At 42.3% G+C, this 21327-nt stretch overlaps 2 protein-coding genes across 10 annotated transcripts in view; one reads left to right on the top strand and one right to left on the bottom strand.

Moving 5' to 3' along the window:
• The window catches only part of TBCE (tubulin folding cofactor E), an 82463-nt gene extending 74844 nt beyond the window's left edge, over nucleotides 1-7619 (top strand). For 3 of the 8 annotated variants that reach the window (XM_009197165.4, XM_009197155.4, XM_009197167.4), the window contains exon 16: nucleotides 5307-7619. In XM_009197165.4, coding sequence (XP_009195429.2) covers nucleotides 5307-5506 — 200 coding nt within the window. In that variant the 3' untranslated portion in view covers nucleotides 5507-7619. Of the gene's footprint in view, nucleotides 1-2808; nucleotides 3013-5306 lie in introns of those variants that run through there. The other 5 variants (XM_003893735.5, XM_003893734.5, XM_009197177.4 and 2 more) reach the window with 4 other exon arrangements.
• B3GALNT2 (beta-1,3-N-acetylgalactosaminyltransferase 2) overlaps nucleotides 4176-21327 on the bottom strand; it is a 62802-nt gene continuing 45650 nt past the window's right edge. The window contains exons 8-12 of one of the 2 annotated variants that reach the window (XM_003893737.3): nucleotides 16198-16381; nucleotides 13184-13309; nucleotides 11472-11631; nucleotides 10109-10165; nucleotides 4176-7288 (exon numbers count right to left, since the gene is read on the bottom strand). In XM_003893737.3, the coding sequence (XP_003893786.1) occupies nucleotides 7154-7288; nucleotides 10109-10165; nucleotides 11472-11631; nucleotides 13184-13309; nucleotides 16198-16381 (662 nt within the window). In that variant the 3' untranslated portion in view covers nucleotides 4176-7153. Of the gene's footprint in view, nucleotides 7488-10108; nucleotides 10166-11471; nucleotides 11632-13183; nucleotides 13310-16197; nucleotides 16382-21327 lie in introns of both variants that reach the window. The other variant, XM_021931572.2, reaches the window with a different exon arrangement.

The raw sequence follows: 21327 nt of genomic DNA on the forward strand, positions 1-21327 counted from the left end.
AGCTACAATTAAAACCTTTAACTCATGTCTCAAAGTGTGGACCTCAGAGCTTAGAGGTTTTCATTAGTCTTTTATATTCTAAAATACAATCAATCATGCTAATGTCACTCCCCCATGCCCCCAAAAGTTCAGGTCTCCCATAGCTTTATCAGCTGAAAGCAGTTTTGTTAAAATTGGAAGCCCCTGCATATAATTACACACACAAACACACACACACACACAATTTTATTTTGAGACAGGGCCTCTGTCACCCAGGTTGGAGTGCAGTGGCACCATCTCAGCCCACAGCAGCCTCTGCTTCCTAGGCTCAAGCATTTCTCCAGCCTCGGCCTCCATGTAGCTGGGACTACAGGTGCGAGCCACCAACGCCCGACTAATTTTTGTATTTTTTGTAGAGATGGGTTTCGCCACATTGCCCAGGCTGGTCTCGAATTCCTGAGCTCAAAGCCATCCGCCTGCCTCAGCCTCCCAAAGTGATGGGGTTATAGGCATGAGCCACTGCAGTTGGCCTAAACTGTATTTTTAACCAAAAGCCTGAGATCTTGAATGGCATAGACTTTCAGAAGCATTCCCCAAGCCTGTTGCTGTTTCCAGGGAGACTGTGACACTGGGTTTGGGGTCTGCTTCTCATCCCTTCATAAGAGAGGAGCTGAATTCTTATGGGAGGTTTGTGACTTTGCTTACTTTCTACTTCTGCTCCTGACGGATCAGGAGTCCCTGTAAAAACAATCTGTAGATGCTCTTTTAATGGACACCCTGAAATGGTTTTGGGAAAACTACCTTAGAACTTAAAAAAAAAAAAAAAATGTGCTACTGGAACTGAATTACTTTTATTTGGAAAATAAATATGCTTGTGTCAATAAATTAGATCAACATAACTTACCTTAAACTTTCACTCAAAATAAAAATGAAATTATAGTCTATTTTTGAGTTTGCCATGATACTGTGAATTCTCAAGATTAAACTTGACTCATAGCTAACTGCTAAAATATAAACGGTAAATTTAGAGCAGTGAGGATTTAAATAAATGAAATACACATCAGCTTAATGACTCTAGTACACTGGGTTTGTTTGCCTGTCAGTGCAGTAAATTCCCATTGATTTTTAAATTAGTTTCTATCAGATAAAGCAAGCTTATCATGGTGTTGCTTATATAAAGAAGGCTTTAGTTGTGTTCAGAGAAGTAGCTTTCTGATTGATAACCATCCATTTAGTGTTAATTTACCAGAACGTCTCCATTTTTATTTATTCACAATCTAGTTTCTACTCCTGTAATACATAATTTGGCTACTGCTATATAATGGATCAGAATTAGTGATTTCCCCCTTCATTATTCTGTTTTCAAACTTAAATACTGCCAGTAAAGGCCCTGGTGAACACAGACTAGTCAAAGAGGGCCAGGACTGTTTTATTTTTTTATCGTTTTTCAGACGGGGTCTGGTTGTCACTCAGGCTGGAGTGCAGTGGTGCCATCTCGGCTCACTGCAGGCTCCATCACCTTGATCATCAAGTGATCCTCCCACCTCCGCCTCCTGAGTAGCTGGGACTATAGGCACGAACCACCACACCCTGCTATTTTTTTGATTTTTAGTAGAGATGAAGCCTCGCTATGTTGTTAAGGCTGGCCTCAAACTCCTGAGCTCAAGCTGTTCTCCTATCATCACCTCCCAAAGTGCTGGGATTATAGGTGTGAGCCACCGTGCCTGGAGGGCCAGGACTTTCTGTGTTTTTGGCCTTCGATGTCTTTGCGTGTTTCCTTTTGCCTTTGCAGATACATCAAATCAATTAATGGGAATGTCACCACTATGGAGTATTTGCTCAAGAATATTGTCATCAGACCTGCTTCGTTAAGCTTTCCTCTGCAGTCTTCCTCTGGAAGGCACTGAGGTAGACCTGTCAAGTCCTGTCATCTGGGCATATGCCTGAATGCAGCCCTTGGCTGGGGGTGACAGTGCCACCTTACCCTTCTCTACTTCCCCACTGTACACCTGACTGGTATCCCAGGTCTTATGAGGTTCAGTTAGCCATTTTGGGAACTCCCACTGCATTCATGCTGTTTTTATTAATCTTCGGGTACAGCTGCAGAGATTCGACTATCCATAGAAATTATATGTAAGAATTACTATTTTCAACTATTCAGAGTCTGAGTCCTGTATTCTATAAACTCAGCAGTAAGCCAGCAGATTGTGAGGGTTCTTTTTTCCCCCTTTTTAATTTGCTTTTCTGTTCCTCAAATGTGCACTCACTCACTCATTCATACAAAGGTTCTTAATACTAATTCTTATGCCACATGCTGAGAATATTTAACCACTACCATAGGTAAACGTCTTCTAAAAAGAAAAGTAATAGCCAGGCATGGTGGCTCACACCTGTAATCCTGGCACTTTGGGAGGCCAAGGTGGGCAAATTGCTTGAGCCCAGGAGTTCGAGACCAACCTGAGCAACATGGTGAAACCCCATCTCTACAAAAATAAATAAATACAAAAATTAGCTGGGTGTGGTGGTGCAAGCCTGTAGTCCCAGCTACTTGGGCAGCTGAGGTGGGAGGATGGCTTGAGCCCGGGAAGTTGAGGCCACAGTGAGCTGTGATTGAGCCACTGCAATCTGGCCTGGGTGACAGAGTGAGACCCTGTCTAAAATGAGGAAAAAAAAAAAGCAATACCATTTTTTTAATCCATTAGATTAGCAAAATTAAAATAATACTGGCTGGCATGAAAAAGCAGTATACCCTTTTTGTAAAGTCATGTGGCAATTACTGTACAAAGTTAAAAATACACGTATGCTCTGACCAAGCATTGTGTCTTGCAGCATTTGTGATGGTGAAGATAAGAAGAATCTTAATACTTGCCAGTGGGGGAATGGTGAATAAGCTCTGGTAGAACCACACAGCACACAAGGCACATGTGTCACTGAGGAGAATGAAGCAGGTCTAGAGCTGCGCTGTCCACTGTGACTGCAATAACCACATGTGGCTATTTAAATTCATTAAAATAAAATTCAGTTCTTCAGTCATACTCGCTGCATTCCAGGTGCTCAGTACCACATGTGGCTGCATATTGGGCAGTGTATGTCTAGAGGACATGGCATGGAATTGGCATGAAAAGCTGTACCATCATGTCATAAAGAAATACAAATGTAGTAGGTTAATATATTATAAAACCTATACATCCTTTTTTTTTTTTTTTTTTGAGACGGAGTCTCATTCTGTCACCCAAGCTAGAGTGCAGTGGCATGATCTTGGCTCACTGCAAACTCTGCCTTCCGGGTTCAAGCAACGCTCCCTGCCTCAGCTTCCCAAGTAGCTGGGTTAACAGGCACCCGCCACCACGCCCGGCTAATTTTTGTATTTTTAGTAGAGACAGGGTTTCTCCATGTTGGCCAGGCTGGTCTCAAACTCCTGACCTCAGGTGATCTGCCCACCTCAGCCTCCCAAAGTGTTGGGATTACAGGCGTGAGCCACTGCGCCTGGCTTAAAACCTATACATCCTTATATGAACATAGAAAAAAAGGCCTAGAGGTAAACTTCTCAAATTTTTAACATTGGTCATAGGCAGTAAAAAGAAATAATTAGCTATTTCCATATTTTCTGAATGCTAAGACAGTCATGTTAGTATATTAAGAATGGTAATGCTATTTATTACATACAAATTGCTACTTTCTTCTATAGAACCGTTATGAGTAGGCAGATTTTTTTTGAGACAGGGCTCACTTTGTTACCCAGGCTGGATGGAGTACAGTGGCGCGATCATGGCTCACTGTAGCCTTGACCTCCTGGGCTCCAGTGATCCTCCCAAGTAGCTGGGACTAGAGGCGTACATTGTTATGCTTGGCTAATTTTTTATTTTTTGTAGAGATGGGGTGTCCTCATGTTGCCCAGGCTGGTCTCGAATTCCTGGGCTCTGATCCCTCTGCCTCCCAAAGTGCTGGGGTTACAGGTGTGAGCAGGCCAGGCGGATTTATTAGAATTGTTTTATGACCAAACTTTCTGTTTCTGTCATGTGTTAGGAGGATGTTATTTCCCACTGGTGTGCAGCAGTTAACCCCTTCTCTAAGCAGGCTCCAACAATGAAAGCCAGTCCATCTAAATCTTTTGAAAGGACTAGACTATCACATATTCACACATGAAAGAGCAAATTTTGTTAATTAAAATTATACATTCTATTAACTGTATTCAATACATACAAAAAGGCCAGTTTTTATTCTAAAATAAAGATAACATTTATTATCACAAGTTGCATAAAAACACACAGCTTTTACAAAAATGATTTTTGATAGAAAAATATGTTTGAATACACTGTGATATTTGTAGGAACACCACACTATTGCTGTATCTCCAGCTAAAGCTTCAAGGAAACTCTGTTTCTCATAATCAAAATATCCACTATTTACCACAACCCATCTTTGGAAAGAAGTTCATAGTGTATTCTGAACAAGCCAAAGCGTTGACTCGGAAGTTACATTCCCATGCCTGGCAGTCACCTGTGTATGTTTAACACAGTTACACATGACATAATTACAGAATGGCGGCGCTGGAACGGACCTTGTAGATCATTTAGTCGACACCCTCATTTTACAGAGGAGGAACTAAGGCCAGAGTTGAGAGATGTCCTCAGGATACCTGAGTCCCATTCCAGTGTTTGTTCAGTAATTCATAAGGAAGTCATCACAAAGGTTTAAAAAGAAAACGTTAATGACTCACTCCCATTTTTATTCTGTGCTGAGAGTATCATTCTGGTTTATTCAGATTAAGAAAGAAACACACTACTGAAATGGTATGAAACTCACTGTCAAAGGGCACTTAGGTCCGTTGGCTCCGTTTCCCACAGTTCCCCAAATGAACAGGTGGTACAAAGACTCAGGCTTTCCCCTAATTACTTACTTGGGTAAAGTGACTTGGGTAAAATGACAGATACGGCCAGGCCCTGGGCTCACGCCTGTAATCCCAGCACTTTGAGAGGCCAGGGCGGATCACGAGGTCAGGAGTTTGAGACCAGCCTGGCCAACATGGTGAAACCCCGTCTCTACTAAAAATACCAAAGTTAGCTGGGTGTGGTGACGGGCACCAGCTACTTGGGAGGCTGAGGCAGGAGATATCATTTGAACCCGGGAAGTGGAGGTTGCAGTGAGCTGAGACTGCACCATTGCACTCCAGCCTGGGCAACAGAGCGAGACGGTCTCCAAAAAAAAAAAAAAAAAAAGACAGATACAGCTATCATTGCAATGATACTGTGGTCTCATCACATGAGCTAGTTTTACAAGTAAGTGTCATTTGAGAGAACGAATGGACTTTTCTTGTCTTTTGATAGGCTCCATGACAATTCAAAAGGTGAAGGGATGGCTGTCACGTCTTCTCAAAGTTCCTGTGTCAGACCTTCTGTTGTCCTATGAAAGTCCCAAAGTAAGTTGCCCAGGAAAAAACAAAGTCAAGCTTCGTCCTCATGATGACATTAAACTGTCTCTAGATAGCAACAGTTTGATTCTAAATGGAGACCATAGATCTGTTTGATTTTAAGGGTAAGCTACTGCCTGGGGATGGGGTGGGATAGAGTATGTGTAACATGCTTTATCAGATCTGTCTTAATCACATCCTTCCCTACCTTCCTTCTAATTTTAGGAGCCGGGCATAGAAATCAAGCTGGAAAATGACCTACAGTCATTACGTTTTTATTCTGTGGAAAATGAAGATTGTCTATTAGTGCGATGGTAACAACCAACTAATAAAATTTAGAGACTACACTGCTTATCATGTCTGGGGTTCATCGGAAATAAATGATCCACTGGAACAATTCTATCAAAAACAAAGGGGTTTACAACTTGCCCTAAGGATAACAAGGGATGTATTTTCACCACTGATGTAGTTTTTGTTGGGAAGCGACCATTTCTAGGCTTATACATAATAGCAGTAATAAAGGCTTTGAACCTACTAACAATTTTCTGATCGTATTTCATATTTATTTTTACAGTTCATCACTGCATTTCATGATAAGATTTAAATATTAAATAGAAACTAGCTAGCCTAATAAAATCTGAACACAGTTAATGTCTGTCATAAGACTAGTTTTAATGGAATTCTCTATTGATACTACTATTTTAAAGGGTTACTAAAACGATTTGGCTGGTCATTTTGGGAAATGTCCCTTAAACTTGGGGAGACACATCCTCTACTGTGTATAACAATATGCTATTATCTGTCTTCTCAGTTGCACTATTTTCTAAGAGTACTTAAATTAATCACATGCTTTTCCCTACAATTATACCTAAGCTGAGTGTATCTTCTTGCGTAGAAGATAACCAGCTCTGATTGAAATGTACTCATATTAGGTAAACTTTAGGCAATGATAGGAGGAAAGCAAAACTAATTCTTTCAAACTGTCAACAATTTAGAAATATCCTTCCCGATGCCACTAAAACCCTGAGAGGTATTTGCTTTTATTCATACTCACAAAAATTTAGCATTTAAAAACTATGAGTACGAAGCTGTGACCTTCAGGATTTAGGTTAGATGGCAGAAAGAAAACTTGGATATTAGTCTACCGTATAAATGGACTTCTTTAAAACCAAGGTTCAGAACTGAGAATCATACTGGTTCCTCTTCAAGTTCAAGTTGCCCACTTCAGAGATCCACAAAATCTGACGTTATTTCCAGAAACCCCAAACTTTGGTATAAGTGACCACTGCTCAAATATGTGATCACATGATCACACAGCATTCCTGTGAGTTCTTTTTGTCTGATAATTATCCTCATTAAACTCTACAGAGCTATCCTGCAATCCAGGTTGAAATTCAAACTCTCAGTTACTACTGCAGATTCTGAACTGGGCCAAGTTTTAACCAAAAATTACAGGTAATGGTGATTACTAATTAGCCACAATGCATCAGGATTTAGAAATTTTTTTTTTTATAAAATAACTTGGTATTTTTCTGATAATCTTCCAATATATAAACTTTTCTTATGCTACAGTACCAGTTGATTTTTAAGAAGAAAATTTGTGCAAACATTAAGAAACACCGCACTGGTTCTGGGTGAAAGTGCCGGTCTGGAACTCTCTTGAAAGATCATATAGTCTACTGCTAAACCCTGGGACACCTCAGACTTGCACTCAGATTATCGTTTGCCTGCCCTGATTTTAGATGCTGCTAATTCAAGTCCCTGTTATCTTGCTTCACACCGACAAGGATCACCGCACCGTTCCTTCAGTTTCCACAGTTCTGTCAGTTCCCATGGAGAATACTGAGGAGAAGACAGCATTCCTGTCTCACAGGTCTTCTCACACAGCCACAGGCTGTCCTGTTGAAAAACAACCAAAGCCGATCTGAGAGTGGTGAAACTGTTTTAAGAGCGTCAGAAAGTCTGCACGTAGACAGTTTTTATCTATTCGAATGATGCTGAAATTACTTCAAGGATAACTCCATGTGTGGACCAACTGGTGAGGTTTGGGGGTGGCACCTCCTGATTGGGGAAAACACCAGGTCCCACAGTCCTGTGGCTGTGGAATACAGAAACAAGGCAATGTGTGGATGAAGAGTTAGTCAACAAATGCAATTCTGTAATGAATGATTTTAGAAACCACAAGTGAGTTTCGTGTTTGCTATTAAAGGTGTGTCTATGGCAGTATTAATAACAGCTACTATTCTGATGGAATGCTTACAATATTGTGGGGACTCTACCCAAGCACTTTGTAAATATTTCACTCAATTCTCACAGTAACGCTGTGAGGTAGGAGCTATTTCCCTCTTACAACTGAGGAACAAACTAAGAGTTAAGTAACTTGTTCAAGGTCACAGGGCTGGTAAATGAAGAGGAGGGATTAAAGACTCCTAAGCTCAAGTTCTTAACCACTAGACTATTTCCTAGCTACATGAATTGGCTTCTGTTTTCAGCAATATAGCAGAACACAGAGAGAAACTCATTCAATGTTTTGACAACACAAAAATGTTGGGCAAAATGAAACACCTTTATAAAGCATGGCAGAACTCCATGAAGAAGAAACGGGTAGGAGAAAGTGCTGAGTCAGCATGTGCCCTGAAGGCGGCTGCTGATCCTTGGGTTATGAAAGGCCAAGCCCAGGGACAGGAGAATAATGGGAGACTGACACAGAGCTAGGATCTCTGAGGGGCCACAGCCTCAGGGGGTATATAAGAAAACAAACGCGGCTTGTCTGTCTCAGTCTCGCCCCTCAGTGGGATGGAAAGGAGTCTCTCTCCCCTGAGCGCCTACCCACAGCTTGCACTTAGGTAGGTCTGGGGCTGGTAGTCAGTCTGTGTAAGCCCAACAGTTCCAAGTCAAAAATCTGAAGTATTCATAGATGGTAGTTTTCCTAGTGCATCGTAGAAAAAAATGTAAATCCTCTCTGTAGGAATGCATTTTAAATAAGGACTCAGTTTCCAAAGACAACACGGTCACAAAAACAAAAAACAAAAACAAACAAGAACAACTCTTCAACACATCAGAAAACAAGCCCCATGAACAACAGTCTGTAGAAACAGGAAACTGCAGAATCAGACCCAGCAAAGACTACAGATCCCAGAGTTATCAGATACAAAAATAATTCTATTCAAAGATGAGACTGAAAGTACAACAAAGGAATCGGACTATCAAAGTGGACTACAGAGATGTGGGCTGACTTCTGAGAGCTGCTCTGGGGCCCAGCTCTATGCTGGGCTTCTAACTGACAGACACTGCATGTGCCTTCTGCCCCCTGCACCTTCCATGGCCAAAGTGGAAGCTGCAAGAATCCAGAACTCAACAGAAATCTCTAAAGCGAAAGTCAGCTTTGTGCTTGGTTTCTTCCCAGGTCTCTAGTTTCCATTTTGTCTCTGCAGATTCATTTTTGTTTTCTGGTTCAGCAATAGTGTGTTTTAAATGATGTCTTATATTTCATGCAATGTCTCCTTTGTATCGGTCAGAAGGGTTGAAGGATCCTTAGACTGCCACACTCAAATCAGTGGATTCTGTCATTATTTTTTGTTTTTTTTTGAGACGGAGTCTCGCTCTGTCACCCAGGCTGGAGTGCAGTGGCATGATCTCGGCTCACTGCAAGCTCCGCCTCCCGGGTTCATGCCATTCTCCTGCTTCAGCCTCCCGAGTAGCTGGGCCTACAGGCGCCTGCCACTACACCTGGCTAATTTTTTTTGTATTTTTAGTAGAGATGGGGTTTCACCATGTTAGCCAGGATGGTCTCCATTTCCTGACCTCGTGATCCGCCCACCTCAGCCTCCCAAAGTGCTGGGATTACAGGCGTGAGCCACCACGCCCAGCCTTCTGTTGTTTTAAAGCTGAAAATAATTTAAAGTTTTAAAGCTGAAAATAATTTCTGATCAAATCTATGGAAACTGAATTTTTTGTAGGTAGGGGAACTTTCATTTATAACCTTTTGCTTTAAACTCAGAAAAATACTGTATGAGAAATAACCTAGCTGGATTATTGTGAATTAAAGCAACAGCGTAGCTATTATGGTAGAAGATCCTCATTCTTTCTGCCCATGGTGTGATATACGTTACAGGCTGAGCATTCCAAATCTGAAAATTTGAAATCTAAAATGCTCCAAAATCCAAAACTTTTTCTTTCTTTCTTTTTTTTTTTTGAGACAGAGTCTCTCTCACTCTATTCTCAGGTGGGAGTGCAGTGGTGCATTCACAGCTCACTGCACCCTCGACCTCCCATGCTCAAGTTGATCCTCCTACCTTAGCCTCCTGAGTAGCTGGGACCACAGGCAGGCGCTGCCATGCCCAGCTAATTTTTTTGTACTTTTTGTAGAGATGAGAGTTTTGCCATGTTGCCCAGGCTGGTCTTGAACTCCTGGGCTCAAGTGATAATGCCCACCTTGGCCTCCCAGTGTTGGGATTACAGGCGTGTGCCACTATGCCAAGCCCAAAACTTTTTGAGAGCCAACATGACACTCAAAGGAAATGCTCACTGAAGCATTTCAGTTTTCAGATTTGGGATGTGAAACTTGTAAGTATAATGCAATTATTCTAAAATCCAAAAAAATCTGAAATCCTCAATACTTCTGAACCCAGGCATTTTGGATAAAGGACACTCAACCTGTATATAGAAATCTCACCTCCTCAACTCTTAAGAAGCCTGAGGCCATCCCCAAAGACTTACCTGGTATCTTTTAGGTCCTATGGCTGCCATCCAGATGCCCATGCTTACATCTTCACCCTATACATGGCCCATAAAGTTTAAATGTAAAAATTTTAAATGCTATTTTATTTGTAAAGTCAAAACCATGCCCACTCCCATCATAAACCACCTTTCTACTTTTTTGCTTTATTATTCTAATATGAAATAGCAAAAATGGATTCACACAAAGTCAAAGTTAGTGCCTATGAAGCACCCCCACCACAAGGTAATAAGATGAAACCGTGAGTAGAGGACCCATCCTTCTCGTGTACCTTAAGCTTCCAGGAAGCACTTTGGGCTCCCTCCTTAGGAATTAAAATCTTTCTATTCCTGCAGGGACTATACTTGTTTTGTGTGTGTGAGACTGAGTCTCCCTCTGTCACCCAGGCTGGCATGCAGTGGTACGATCTCAGCTCACTGCAACCTCTGCTTCCGGGTTCACATGATTCTCCTGCCTCAGCCTCCCAAGTAGTTGGGAATACAGGTGTGCGCCACCACACCCGGCTCATTTTTTGTATTTTTAGTAGAGATGGGATTTTACCATGTTAGGCTGGTTTCGAACTCCTAACCTCAAGTGATCTGCCTGCCTCAGCCTCCCAAAGTGCTAGGATTACAGGCATGAGCCACAGTGCCCGGCCTCCAGGGACTACGCCTGTAAATACTAGCTGAAAACATAAGTAGGCTCAAAAAAGATTTAGCAATAGAACTTAAAGGCAAGATTTGAGGGATATGGGGTGCATCCTTAACCTTTGAGAGGTGATTCCTATACAGAGAGTAATGTGCTTTTCCCTGAGGTAAGTGGGTTCTGCTTTTCATGATGGAATGCTGAGTGAGATGAAACTTGGTGTGATGAGTGTATACGTAGGTGGGAAATCCTTAATTTTTTTTTTTTTTTTTTTTGAGGAAAAATTCCCCCTTCCCCCCCCGCTGGGGGGGAATGGCCGGGTTCTCGGCCCCCTCAAGCCCCCCCCCCCCGGGTTCACGCCATTCTCCTGCCTCAGCCTCCCGAGTAGCTGGGACTACAGGCGCCCGCCACCGCGCCCGGCTAGTTTTTTTTTTGTATTTTTTAGTAGAGAGGGGGTTTCACCGTGTTCGCCAGGATGGTCTCGATCTCCTGACCTCGTGATCCGCCCGTCTCGGCCTCCCAAAGTGCTGGGATTACAGGCTTGAGCCACCGCGCCCGGCCGATTTTTTATTTTACTTTTTATTATAGAGATGGGGTCTTGCTATGTCACCCAGGCTGGTCTTGAATTCCTGGGCTCAAGTGATCTACCTGCCTTAGCCTCCCAAAGTGCTGTGATTATAGGCGAGAGCCACCACGCCAAGCTAAGAAATTCTTAATTACCTGATAGGTCTTTAACCTCCCCGAGTTGCTTGCCAGCCAGCTGACGATGTCCTTGGAGATCACATACCCTGACCCACATGCAAAGGCAGGGTAAGCGGGGCTGGGGTACTCCAACTCCTGCCACTTTCCGGTTCGGTCAACTGCCCAATTCAGTCTGAAACTGAGATGAAAAATAATGTGGCCTCTTGTGTTAGCCGGACACATATCCTGCCACTATTAAACTTGACTCCTTTATCATCACTACAAAGGAATAAGCTTGTAGAAGTGAGGAAAGAAAATAAGAAAATTTCTTTTTTTTTTTTGAGACAGAGTTTCGCTCTTGTTGCCCAGGCTGGAGGGCAGTGGCGCCATCTTGGCTCACCGCAACCCTGCCTCCCAGGTCCAAGCGATTCTCCTGCCTCAGCCTCCCGAGTAGCTGGGACTACAGGCATGCGCCATCATGACCAGCTAATTTTTTATATTTTTAGTAGAGACGGGGTTTCACCATGTTGGCCAGGCTTGTCTTAAACTCCTGACTTCAGGTGATCCACCCACCTCGGCCTCCCAAAGTGCTGGGATTACAGGCGTGAGGCACTGTGCCCCGCCAGAAAAAAATTTTTTTAATCTAAGGAAAGGAATTATCATTTATCCAGTGTTGTTTTAGATAAGATCGGTATGTTAAATTTTCTCAAAGTTGCATTTGTAAAGTTTCTGAATGAAAAGTACTAGATCACCCTGTGTTTTAGTACATATGAAAACAAAAAACCAAATCACTAATCCATATTGTATTCCTGAGGAAGCACAGAAAATGGTTTCAGAGATGCGTCACAAACTTATTCTAACAAAATATACAGTAGCTTCTTTTTTTTTTTTTTGAGACGGAGTCTTGCTCTGTCACCCAGGCTGGAGTGCAGTGGCCGGATCTCAGCTCACTGCAAGCTCCTCCTCTCGGGTTCACGCCATTCTCCTGCCTCAGCCTCCCCAGTAGCTGGGACTACAGGCACCCGCCACATCGCCCGGCTAGTTTTTTGTATTTTTTAGTAGAGACGGGGTTTCACCGTGTTAGCCAGGATGGTCTCGATCTCCTGACCTCATGATCCGCCCATCTCGGCCTCCCAAAGTGCTGGGATTACAGGCTTGAGCCACCGCGCCCGGCCAAAATATACAGTAGCTTCTAATGTGAATACCATTTACTTCTTTGATGTAAGAATAAAAGCCATATTGTTTTCCCTCCTTTACTACATTAGCCTCAGGCTTTTCATTTAAACAAATTTTCCTCCAATTATACAGTAATATAAAATTTATTATTATTTTTAAGATAGGGTCTCCCTCTGTTGCCCAGGCTGCAGTGCAGTTGCAAAATCATAGCTCATTGCAGCCTCCAACTCCTGGGCTCAAGCAGTCCCCCTGCCTCAGCCTCCCAAGTAGCTACGGGCTACAGGCTCACATCACCTTTTTTATTTTTTGTAGGGACAGGGTCTTGCAATGTTGCCCAGGCTAGTTTTGAACTCTTGGCCTCAAAGGATCCTCCCACCTCAGCTGTCCCAAAACTCTGGGATGACAGATGTGAGCCAGCATGACTGACCTAGAGTAATGAAATATATATTAACCTAGGAGTCTAGTAAGAAATTGTATATCCCAACCACATTTTCAAAAAAAAGGATATTTTATGCTTAATTAATTACATTTGATCAGGTACATGAATGCCAATGGGCTAAGAATGGTTAACTTACTTTCCCCACCAAAAATTAGGCCCATCCAGATTCTTTTGGGCAATCCTATTAAATACAGCTTCGAGGTCTATGTAACAGTCATCATCTGTCTTCAGCAACAAATTGAAGCTGGTTGTTTCCATAGTCCTGTTGACACAAAAGGGATATGAAAGTCAGTGCAACCAGACAAAGAAACAAAGAAACACCAATGCAGTGGCGTCACTAACACTTCATTCAAAACTGTACCTGTCATTATTGTATTTCTTATTCCTCAAATGTTGAGAACATTCTCTAACAAAATTTTGCTGCTATCAACTAAGGCCATCACTTGGTCTTTACTAAGTGGCATAACACACAGAAGTACTAAGCTGATTTTAAAAGGTAAAGGAAGAGCACGATGAAGGAAAATATCTGGCTTAAATGGAACATATGTTCAAACAAATGCTTCTTAGGCATCATTCAAGTCCTGCTGCCAAATCTATTAAATGTCTGAACCCTACCCTGTGTGTTCTTAGTAACAAAGGCCCAGCATAATGAATTAGGTGTTGTATCTGGGCCTCTCACACAGAACACTATTGTACAATATGCATCTGATGCTACTATTTATATTACACTCAAAATATTTTATGGCTTAAAAAAACCTGACTTATTACATTGAAACATATTTTCCCTTGGAAACAGCTTCCAGCAATTAAACCATTATAAATGACCTGGAAGGCAAAGGAGAGTGACTTCATTATCTAGACGTAAAATACATAATCCTGACTAAAGACAAAATTGACTCCTTCATTTCACACTGACAATCCCTGTACAGCTGTTTAAAAACGCAGTTTTGCTAGGGGGCCAGTCATATGTCAGAAATCTCAATAAAATAAATTTAGAATTTCATTAGGTCAAAGAATGGTGAATTTAACAATGGGTCCACACCAAACAGCATCACCCCATGTTCCTAAAGTTTATTTCCAATTAACAGCAAAAGCCATACATAATATTTGCTAATTAGAAATAAATTTTCATGATAAAGAATATTTGGGTCACTGATAACTGAAATAAAGAGGAAGAAATAATGAAACTCATTTGCAGTGTGGAGATGGGTGATGCCAGCTATGGGGACGCAAGTCCCAGATCAGAGTCCTGTTGAAGGTTACGGCAGTGATCCAGGGAGAGAAGGTGGCAGTCAGAATAGTGGCAGTGGAGACAAAGAGTGAGGCTAAGATACTTCCACGCCTGGGAAATATCTTGCTCTAAAGAGAGTCCTAGAACCCCACAGCCCTGATTTCCCACCTTTGGGACCTCCATGCCCATTCCTCACCTCAGCCTCACCTATAATTGCAACTCTCATTTGTGGCCCCAAATTAAAAGGAGGTTCTTTTTCTTATTACAGCTGTCTAAACTTAACCAGTATTTGACACACCCAGATTTCCAACCCTCATTTCATTCTGCCCTCTACCCACAGGATGAGTTCCAAATTATATTAATTTGCCCCAGCTGGCCAGGTATGGTGGCTCATGCCTATAATCCCGGCACTTTGGGAGGCCGAGGCAGGAAGACTGCTTGAGACCTTATTTCTATTTATAAATAAATAAATAAATGAATAATTTGCCCCAGCTAAGAAACATTACCTTCCATAAACCAATTAAACCATCTACCCCTAAGGACCAGGGAACTGTGTCCGTAAAGTACTGTTCTTGGTAACTTCCCACTCTGTCTAGGGCAACAGAGAAGAAAAGCAGACAGACCCTGGGCCTCAGCAAGGAACAGGAGAAGGTTTTTAAAAATAAAAGTGAAAAAAATCAAAAGAGAATACCCTTTATAGGTTTGGCCTAATCAGAGATACAGTTTGAAAGTTTTAGCTCCAGGGTCAGGATAGACAGTATCAGGAGACTCAACAGAAAATTCTGAGATCCTAGAGTAACTAATAATTCTAATAACTATACATGTTAAGATTTTATATATATATGTTACTATTATTATATATTGTTACTGTTATTATTGTTATAAAAGTAGGAGTTACAAGTAAGTTCCAAGAAACACTGGAGGGTCTGGGAAATTATAAATACGATAGATTTTGGAAGTTGTGGAATTTCAGTAAGCCAGCTCTGTAAGAGTTTTAGAATCAGGGAGGTAGTTTTTAAGTGGATGCAGCAGAGACTGGAAGTATAAGGTGGATATTCAGTAGAAGAGAATTTCTATCAGTAACCTAAATGTGAGTGACTGTAACTGGGGAATCTGGGTAGGTGGGTATAAATACAACTAAAAATGAACCATTCCCAAACTCACTGATTTTTGTCTAATGCTGGCTTGAGACAACCAAGGCAAGTAGAAATGATTCAAAATGAATCAATTTTTGCTTTTTTTTTTTTTTTTTTTTTGAGACAGAGTCTCACTCTGCTGCCCAGGCTGGAGTGGAGTGGTGTGATCTTGGCTCACTGCAACCTCCGCCTTCTGGGTGCAAGCGATTCTCATGCCTCAGCCTCCTGAGTAGCTGGGATTATAGGTGCTCGCCACCACACTTGGCTAATTTTTGTATTTTTAGTAGAAACAGGGTTTTACCATGGCGGCCAGGCTGGTCTCAGACTCCAGATCTCAAGTGATCTGCCTGCCTTGGCTTCCCAAAGGTGCTGCTGGCAGGCACAATCCACCAGCCAATTTTTGCCGTGTTTTTGACAGGTTAATATCACATTGTGGATCTTTATCAAAATAAAGAGGCAACATCTTAGAAGCTCAGTTTTCACAAGGAACTGGGATACAATAGGTCATATCCCAGGTGCTCAGTGGCCTTAGGTTTGTTTTTATTTGTTGAAATCTCAGTGGTTTGAAGTTGATAAATTGTCTCGATAGCAAAAGAACAATAAGACAGGCACAGTGTCACGCGCCTGTAATCTTAGCTACTCAGGAGGCTAAGGCAAGAGGTTTGCTTGCACTCAGGAGTTCAAGACCAGCCTAGGAAACATAGTAAGAACCCTATCAAAAAAAAAAAAAAAAGAAACTAACAATAAAACAAGTTCTACCTATCCAACATTTTTACAACCTACCATCTATAGAAGTTCAATAATTTTGCAGGAACATTACGATAAGTGTCGACGACATCCACAAAAACAATATCATCATAGATGCTGCTTTCCTCCTTCAGTAAGGCATCTTCCTCGTGGAGATTCCTTATATGATCAGTAAGTCTTTGAGGGCGAGAATGAAGGCTGTGTAAGAGAGCATCACCTTCTAAAAAGGAAAAGTTGAGAGTTGGAGAAAAATGCTATTGTACACTTACCACTCAGAACTTATGATGTACACTACAGTTCTTTGCCCAAGGTAACCTAACAGAAACACATGCAGTTGTTTGGAACTTCAGGTAGAAAAATGGGAACTGTCAATACACTGCCAGTAGGTTTAAGTGGATGCCCCCACTCTGGAAAGCAATTTGGCAATATCTATTTAGGCTGAAAATGTGTACACCTTATGGTTCAGTTGTGGCCGCTTGTAGATATATCCCTACTAACGTTATTTCACATGAGGCTATTAATTACAGCATTGTTTGTAATTGTGGCAGAAAAACGGGACCAACCTAACTGTCCACTGAGAGAAAAAAAAATAGCCAGGTTGTGGTATATTCACATCATGAAATACAGCAGTTAAAAAAATTACCCTGATCTTGCATGTTAAAAGGATTGGGATGGAAAAATAAAGTTGAGTGAAAATTGCCAAGTGATAATACAATGTGACACCACAGATATCAATTATAAAATATTCAAAACTATGTTATTTAAAGACATCGTCAGGCGTGGTGCCTTATGCCTGTAATCCCAGCACTTTGGGAGGCCGAGGGAGGAGAATCGCTTAAGCCCAGAAGTTTGAGATCACTCTAGGTAACACAGGGAGACCCCCATCTCTAAATAAAATTTAAAAATTAGCCCGGCATCGTGGTGCATGCCTCTGGTCCCAGCTTCTTGGGAGGCCAAGGCAGGAGGATCCCTGGAGCTCAGGAGTTCAAGGCTGCAGTGAGCTATGGTTATACCACTGAACTCCATCCAGTCTGGGCAACAGAGCGAGGCCCTGTCTCAAATAAATAAATAGAGAGATGTAAATATGTTCAAAGTAGAAAAATAAGAATGGGAAGGGTACACATGGATTTTAGGAAAGTGGCACCCCCTCTGAGGAGAAGGAAGAGGAATACATCTAGGGAGAACCACAACGGGAAGGTTTCAACCGTACCTACAGTGTTTTCTTTCTTTCTTCTTCTTTTTTTTTTGTTTTTTGAGACAGAGTCTCACTCTGTTGTCCAGGCTGGAGTGCAGTGGCGTCATCTCGGTTCACTGCAACCTCCACCTCCCAGACCAAGTGATTCTCCTGCCTCAGCCTCCCAAGTAGCTGGGATTACAGGCGTGTGCCACCACGTCCAGCTAATTTTTGTATTTTTAGTAGAGATGAGGTTTCACCATGTTGGCCAGCTGGTCTCGAACTCCTGACCTCAAGTGATCCACCTGCCTTAGCCTCCCGAAGTGTTGGGATTACAGGCGTGAGCCACCACACCCGGCATATAATGTTTTCTTTTTTCTTTTCTTTTTTTTTTTTTGAGACAGAGTCTCACTCTGTTGCCCAGACTGGAGTACAGTGGTATGATCTCAGCTCACTGTAATCTCCACCTCCCGGGTTCAAGGATTCTCCTGTCTCAGCCTCCCTCGTGAGTAGCTGGGATTACAGGAGCCTGCCACCACGCCCAGCTAATTGTTTGTATTTTTACAAACAATTGTAAAAATTGTTTGTAACAAGAGGCAGGGTTTCGCCATGTTGGCCAGGCTGGTCTCGAACTCCTAACCTCAGGTGATCCACCCACCTCAGCCTACCAAAGTGCTAAGATTACAGGCATGCGCCACCATGCCTGGCCATGTTTTATTTAAAAAAAAAAAAAAAATCACAAATGAATATGAAAAAATGTAAACATTTGTTAATTCTGAGCGCTGGGTACCTGGGAGTTTCAGTACTATTTCTGGTATATTTATGATTATTTCCTTTTTTTTCTTTTGAGACAGGGTCTTGTTCTATCACCTGGGCTAGAATGCAGTGGTGCAATCACAGCTCACTGCAGCCTCAACTTCCTGGGCTCAAGTGATCCTCCCATCTCAGCTTCCCAAGTAGCTGGTACTACCGGCACCTGTCACCACACCAAGGAAATTTTTAAGTTTTTTGTAGAGATGGGGACCTGCTATGTTGTCTAGGCTGGTCTCGAAATTCTGGGCTCAAGAGATCCTCTTGCCTCAGTCTCCCAAAATTCTGGGATTACAGGCGAGAGCTACTGTGCCTGGCCAAGATACTTCATAATAAAAATGATTACTAACGTGCTTAAAAGACAATTTATCTGCCACTTCACAAGTTAATGAGTCACTTGTCACATGTGTGCAGGGACTATCCCCAGATCCTACTGATTTAAGGCAATTCTTTCGCTGTGGCAGGAGATGTCAGGATTTTCTAAAAATGTCTCAATCAAATTAAAGAAAATTTTTGAAAAATACAAAGAAAGTGAGCTGCTGAGGGTGGCGAAGGAAATGAAATACAATTTGCCACTGCACTCTTTATCACTGCAACTGGAAAGGATGAGGTGGGGAGCTGAAGGCCTCTATCTGACTTCTGCCTCTCATGACTTGTGAGTTACTGAACAAGTTCTGTTGTCTCTAGACCACAGCAGTCTCACTTGTGGAAAATGGTGCCGGGTTCAATCAGTGATTCTTGGGAATGCTTGCTGAAATGCAGATTCCTGGGTCCTAAGCCTAAAGATTCAGTAGGTCTGGGGTGGAGCCCAGGAATCTATTTTTTTCCCTTTGCCCTGCTCCCAGGAATCTGTATTTTTTTTTTTTTTTTTTTGAGACAGAATCTCGCTCTGTCGCCCAGGCTGGAATGCAGTGGCCGGATCTCAGCTCACTGCAAGCTCCGCCTCCCGGGTTTACGCCATTCTCCTGCCTCAGCCTCCCGAGTAGCTGGGACTACAGGCGCCCGCCACCTTGCCCGGCTAGTTTTTTGTATTTTTTAGTAGAGACGGGGTTTCACCGGGTTAGCCAGGATGGTCTCGATCTACTGACCTCGTGATCCGCCCGTCTCGGCCTCCCAAAGTGCTGGGATTACAGGCTTGAGCCACCGCGCCCGGCCTAGGAATCTGTATTTTTAATGGCCGCTGCTGCGACCCTGATGCAGGCAGATAGAACACAGACCGGCCTTTGAGAAACACAGGGGTATATGACCTCCCGTTTTTTTGGTTTTTTGAGATGGAGTCTTGCTCTGTCACCCAGGTAGGAGTGCAGTAGTGCTATCTCAGCTTACTGCAACCTCTGCCTCCCAGATTCAAGCTATTCTCCTGTCTCGGCCTCCCAAGTAGCTAGGATTACAGGCGTGCACCACCACGCTTGGCTAATTTTTGTATTTTTAGTAGAGACGGGGTTTCACCATGTTGGTCTGGCTGCTCTTGAACTCCTGACCTTGTGATCCACCTGCCCTGGCCTCCCAAAGTGCTGGGATTACAGGCATGAGCTACCGTGCCTGGCCTGAACTCCTGTTTAGACTTACAATTTTTTGACTTTACGGTAAGGTAAAAACAATACATGTTCACCAGAAACCATGCTTTGAGTACACATGCAACCATTCTGTTTATCATGTGACTAGTCTTTAATTATGTGAGATGTTCATCCTTATTATGGAATAGGCTTTGTGTTAGATTATTTTGCCCAGCTGTGGGCTAATGTAAGTGTTCCGAGCAAGTTTAAGGTAGATGAGGCTAAGCTATAGCATTTGGCAGGCTAAGTATATGAAATGCATTTTCAACATACATTTTTAACTTAATATGGGTTCATCAGGGTGTAACATCATAAGTCAAAGAGCATCTGTGTAATTTAACACCTGAAGGAAAGTGAAAGTGTTATAAAATTGTAGTAACAGGAAAATGGCTGGCAACAACAGGAGTGCAGAAATTAAATACAAGCCTTTTAGACTAGGAACACATTTTGTTTCACTGCATGTATCTGAAAAATATGAGCATAAATTAATATGTCAGGAACATGAAAGGATGCCTGCTTTTGCCACTTCTATTCAACATACATGTTCTAGCCAGGACAATCAGATAAGAAAAATAAAAGGCATCCAGATTGAAAAGGAAGAAGCAAAACTATCTCTTCTTACAGATAAAATGACCTTGCATGTAGAAAATCATAAGGTCTAACTATAAAATGATTAAGTAATACATGGACCTGTTCGGCAATGTTCTTCCCCCAGCACACAGATCAATCACAAAAACCAACTGTATGTTTATATACTTGCAATGAACAATCTTGAAATCAAATCAGAAAAACAATTCCACTTACAACAGCATCAAAAGATAACATAAGTATTTAAGAATTTAACAAAAGAAGTGCAAGACTGTTTTTTTTTTTTTTGAGACAGAGTCTCGCTCTGTCGCCTGGGCTGGAGTGCAGTGGCGCGATCTCGGCTCACTGCAAGCTCCGCCTCCTGGGTTCATGCTATTCTCCTGCCTTAGCATCTCAAGTAGCTGGGACTACAGGCACCCGCCACCATGCCCAGCTAATTGTTTTTTGTATTTTTAGTAGACACGGGGTTTCACCGTGTTAGCCACAACGGTCTGGATTTCCTGACCTGGTCATCCGCCCACCTCAGCCTCCCAAAGTGCTGGGATTACAGGCATGAGCCACCGAGCCCGGCCTAGAAGTGCAATACTTTTATACTGAAAATCAAACATCACTGAAGGAAATTTAATGAGACATGGATGCTCAGAGACTTAATACCGTTAACATGGCAATACTCCCCAGGTTGATCCACAGACAGAATGCAATCCCTGATGGGAATGGGAACTAGTACAACCACTATGGAAAACAGTGTGGAGATTCCTTGAAGAACTAAAGGTAGATCTACCATTTGATCCAGGAATCCCATTACTGGGATTTTTACAAAGGAAAATAAATCATTATATGAAAAGATACTTGCACATGCATGTTTATAGCAGCACAATTCACAACTGCAAAAATATGGAACCAGCCCAAATGCTTATCAATTAATGAGTAAAGAAAATGTGGTATGTATGTGTATATATATGGAATACTACTCGGCCATGGAAAGAAACAAAACAATGGCATTCACAGCACCTGCGTGGAGCCGGAGGCCATTATTCT

The sequence above is a fragment of the Papio anubis genome, chromosome 1 (assembly GCF_008728515.1).
Source record: "Papio anubis isolate 15944 chromosome 1, Panubis1.0, whole genome shotgun sequence".
NCBI classification, from domain to species: Eukaryota; Metazoa; Chordata; class Mammalia; order Primates; family Cercopithecidae; genus Papio; species Papio anubis.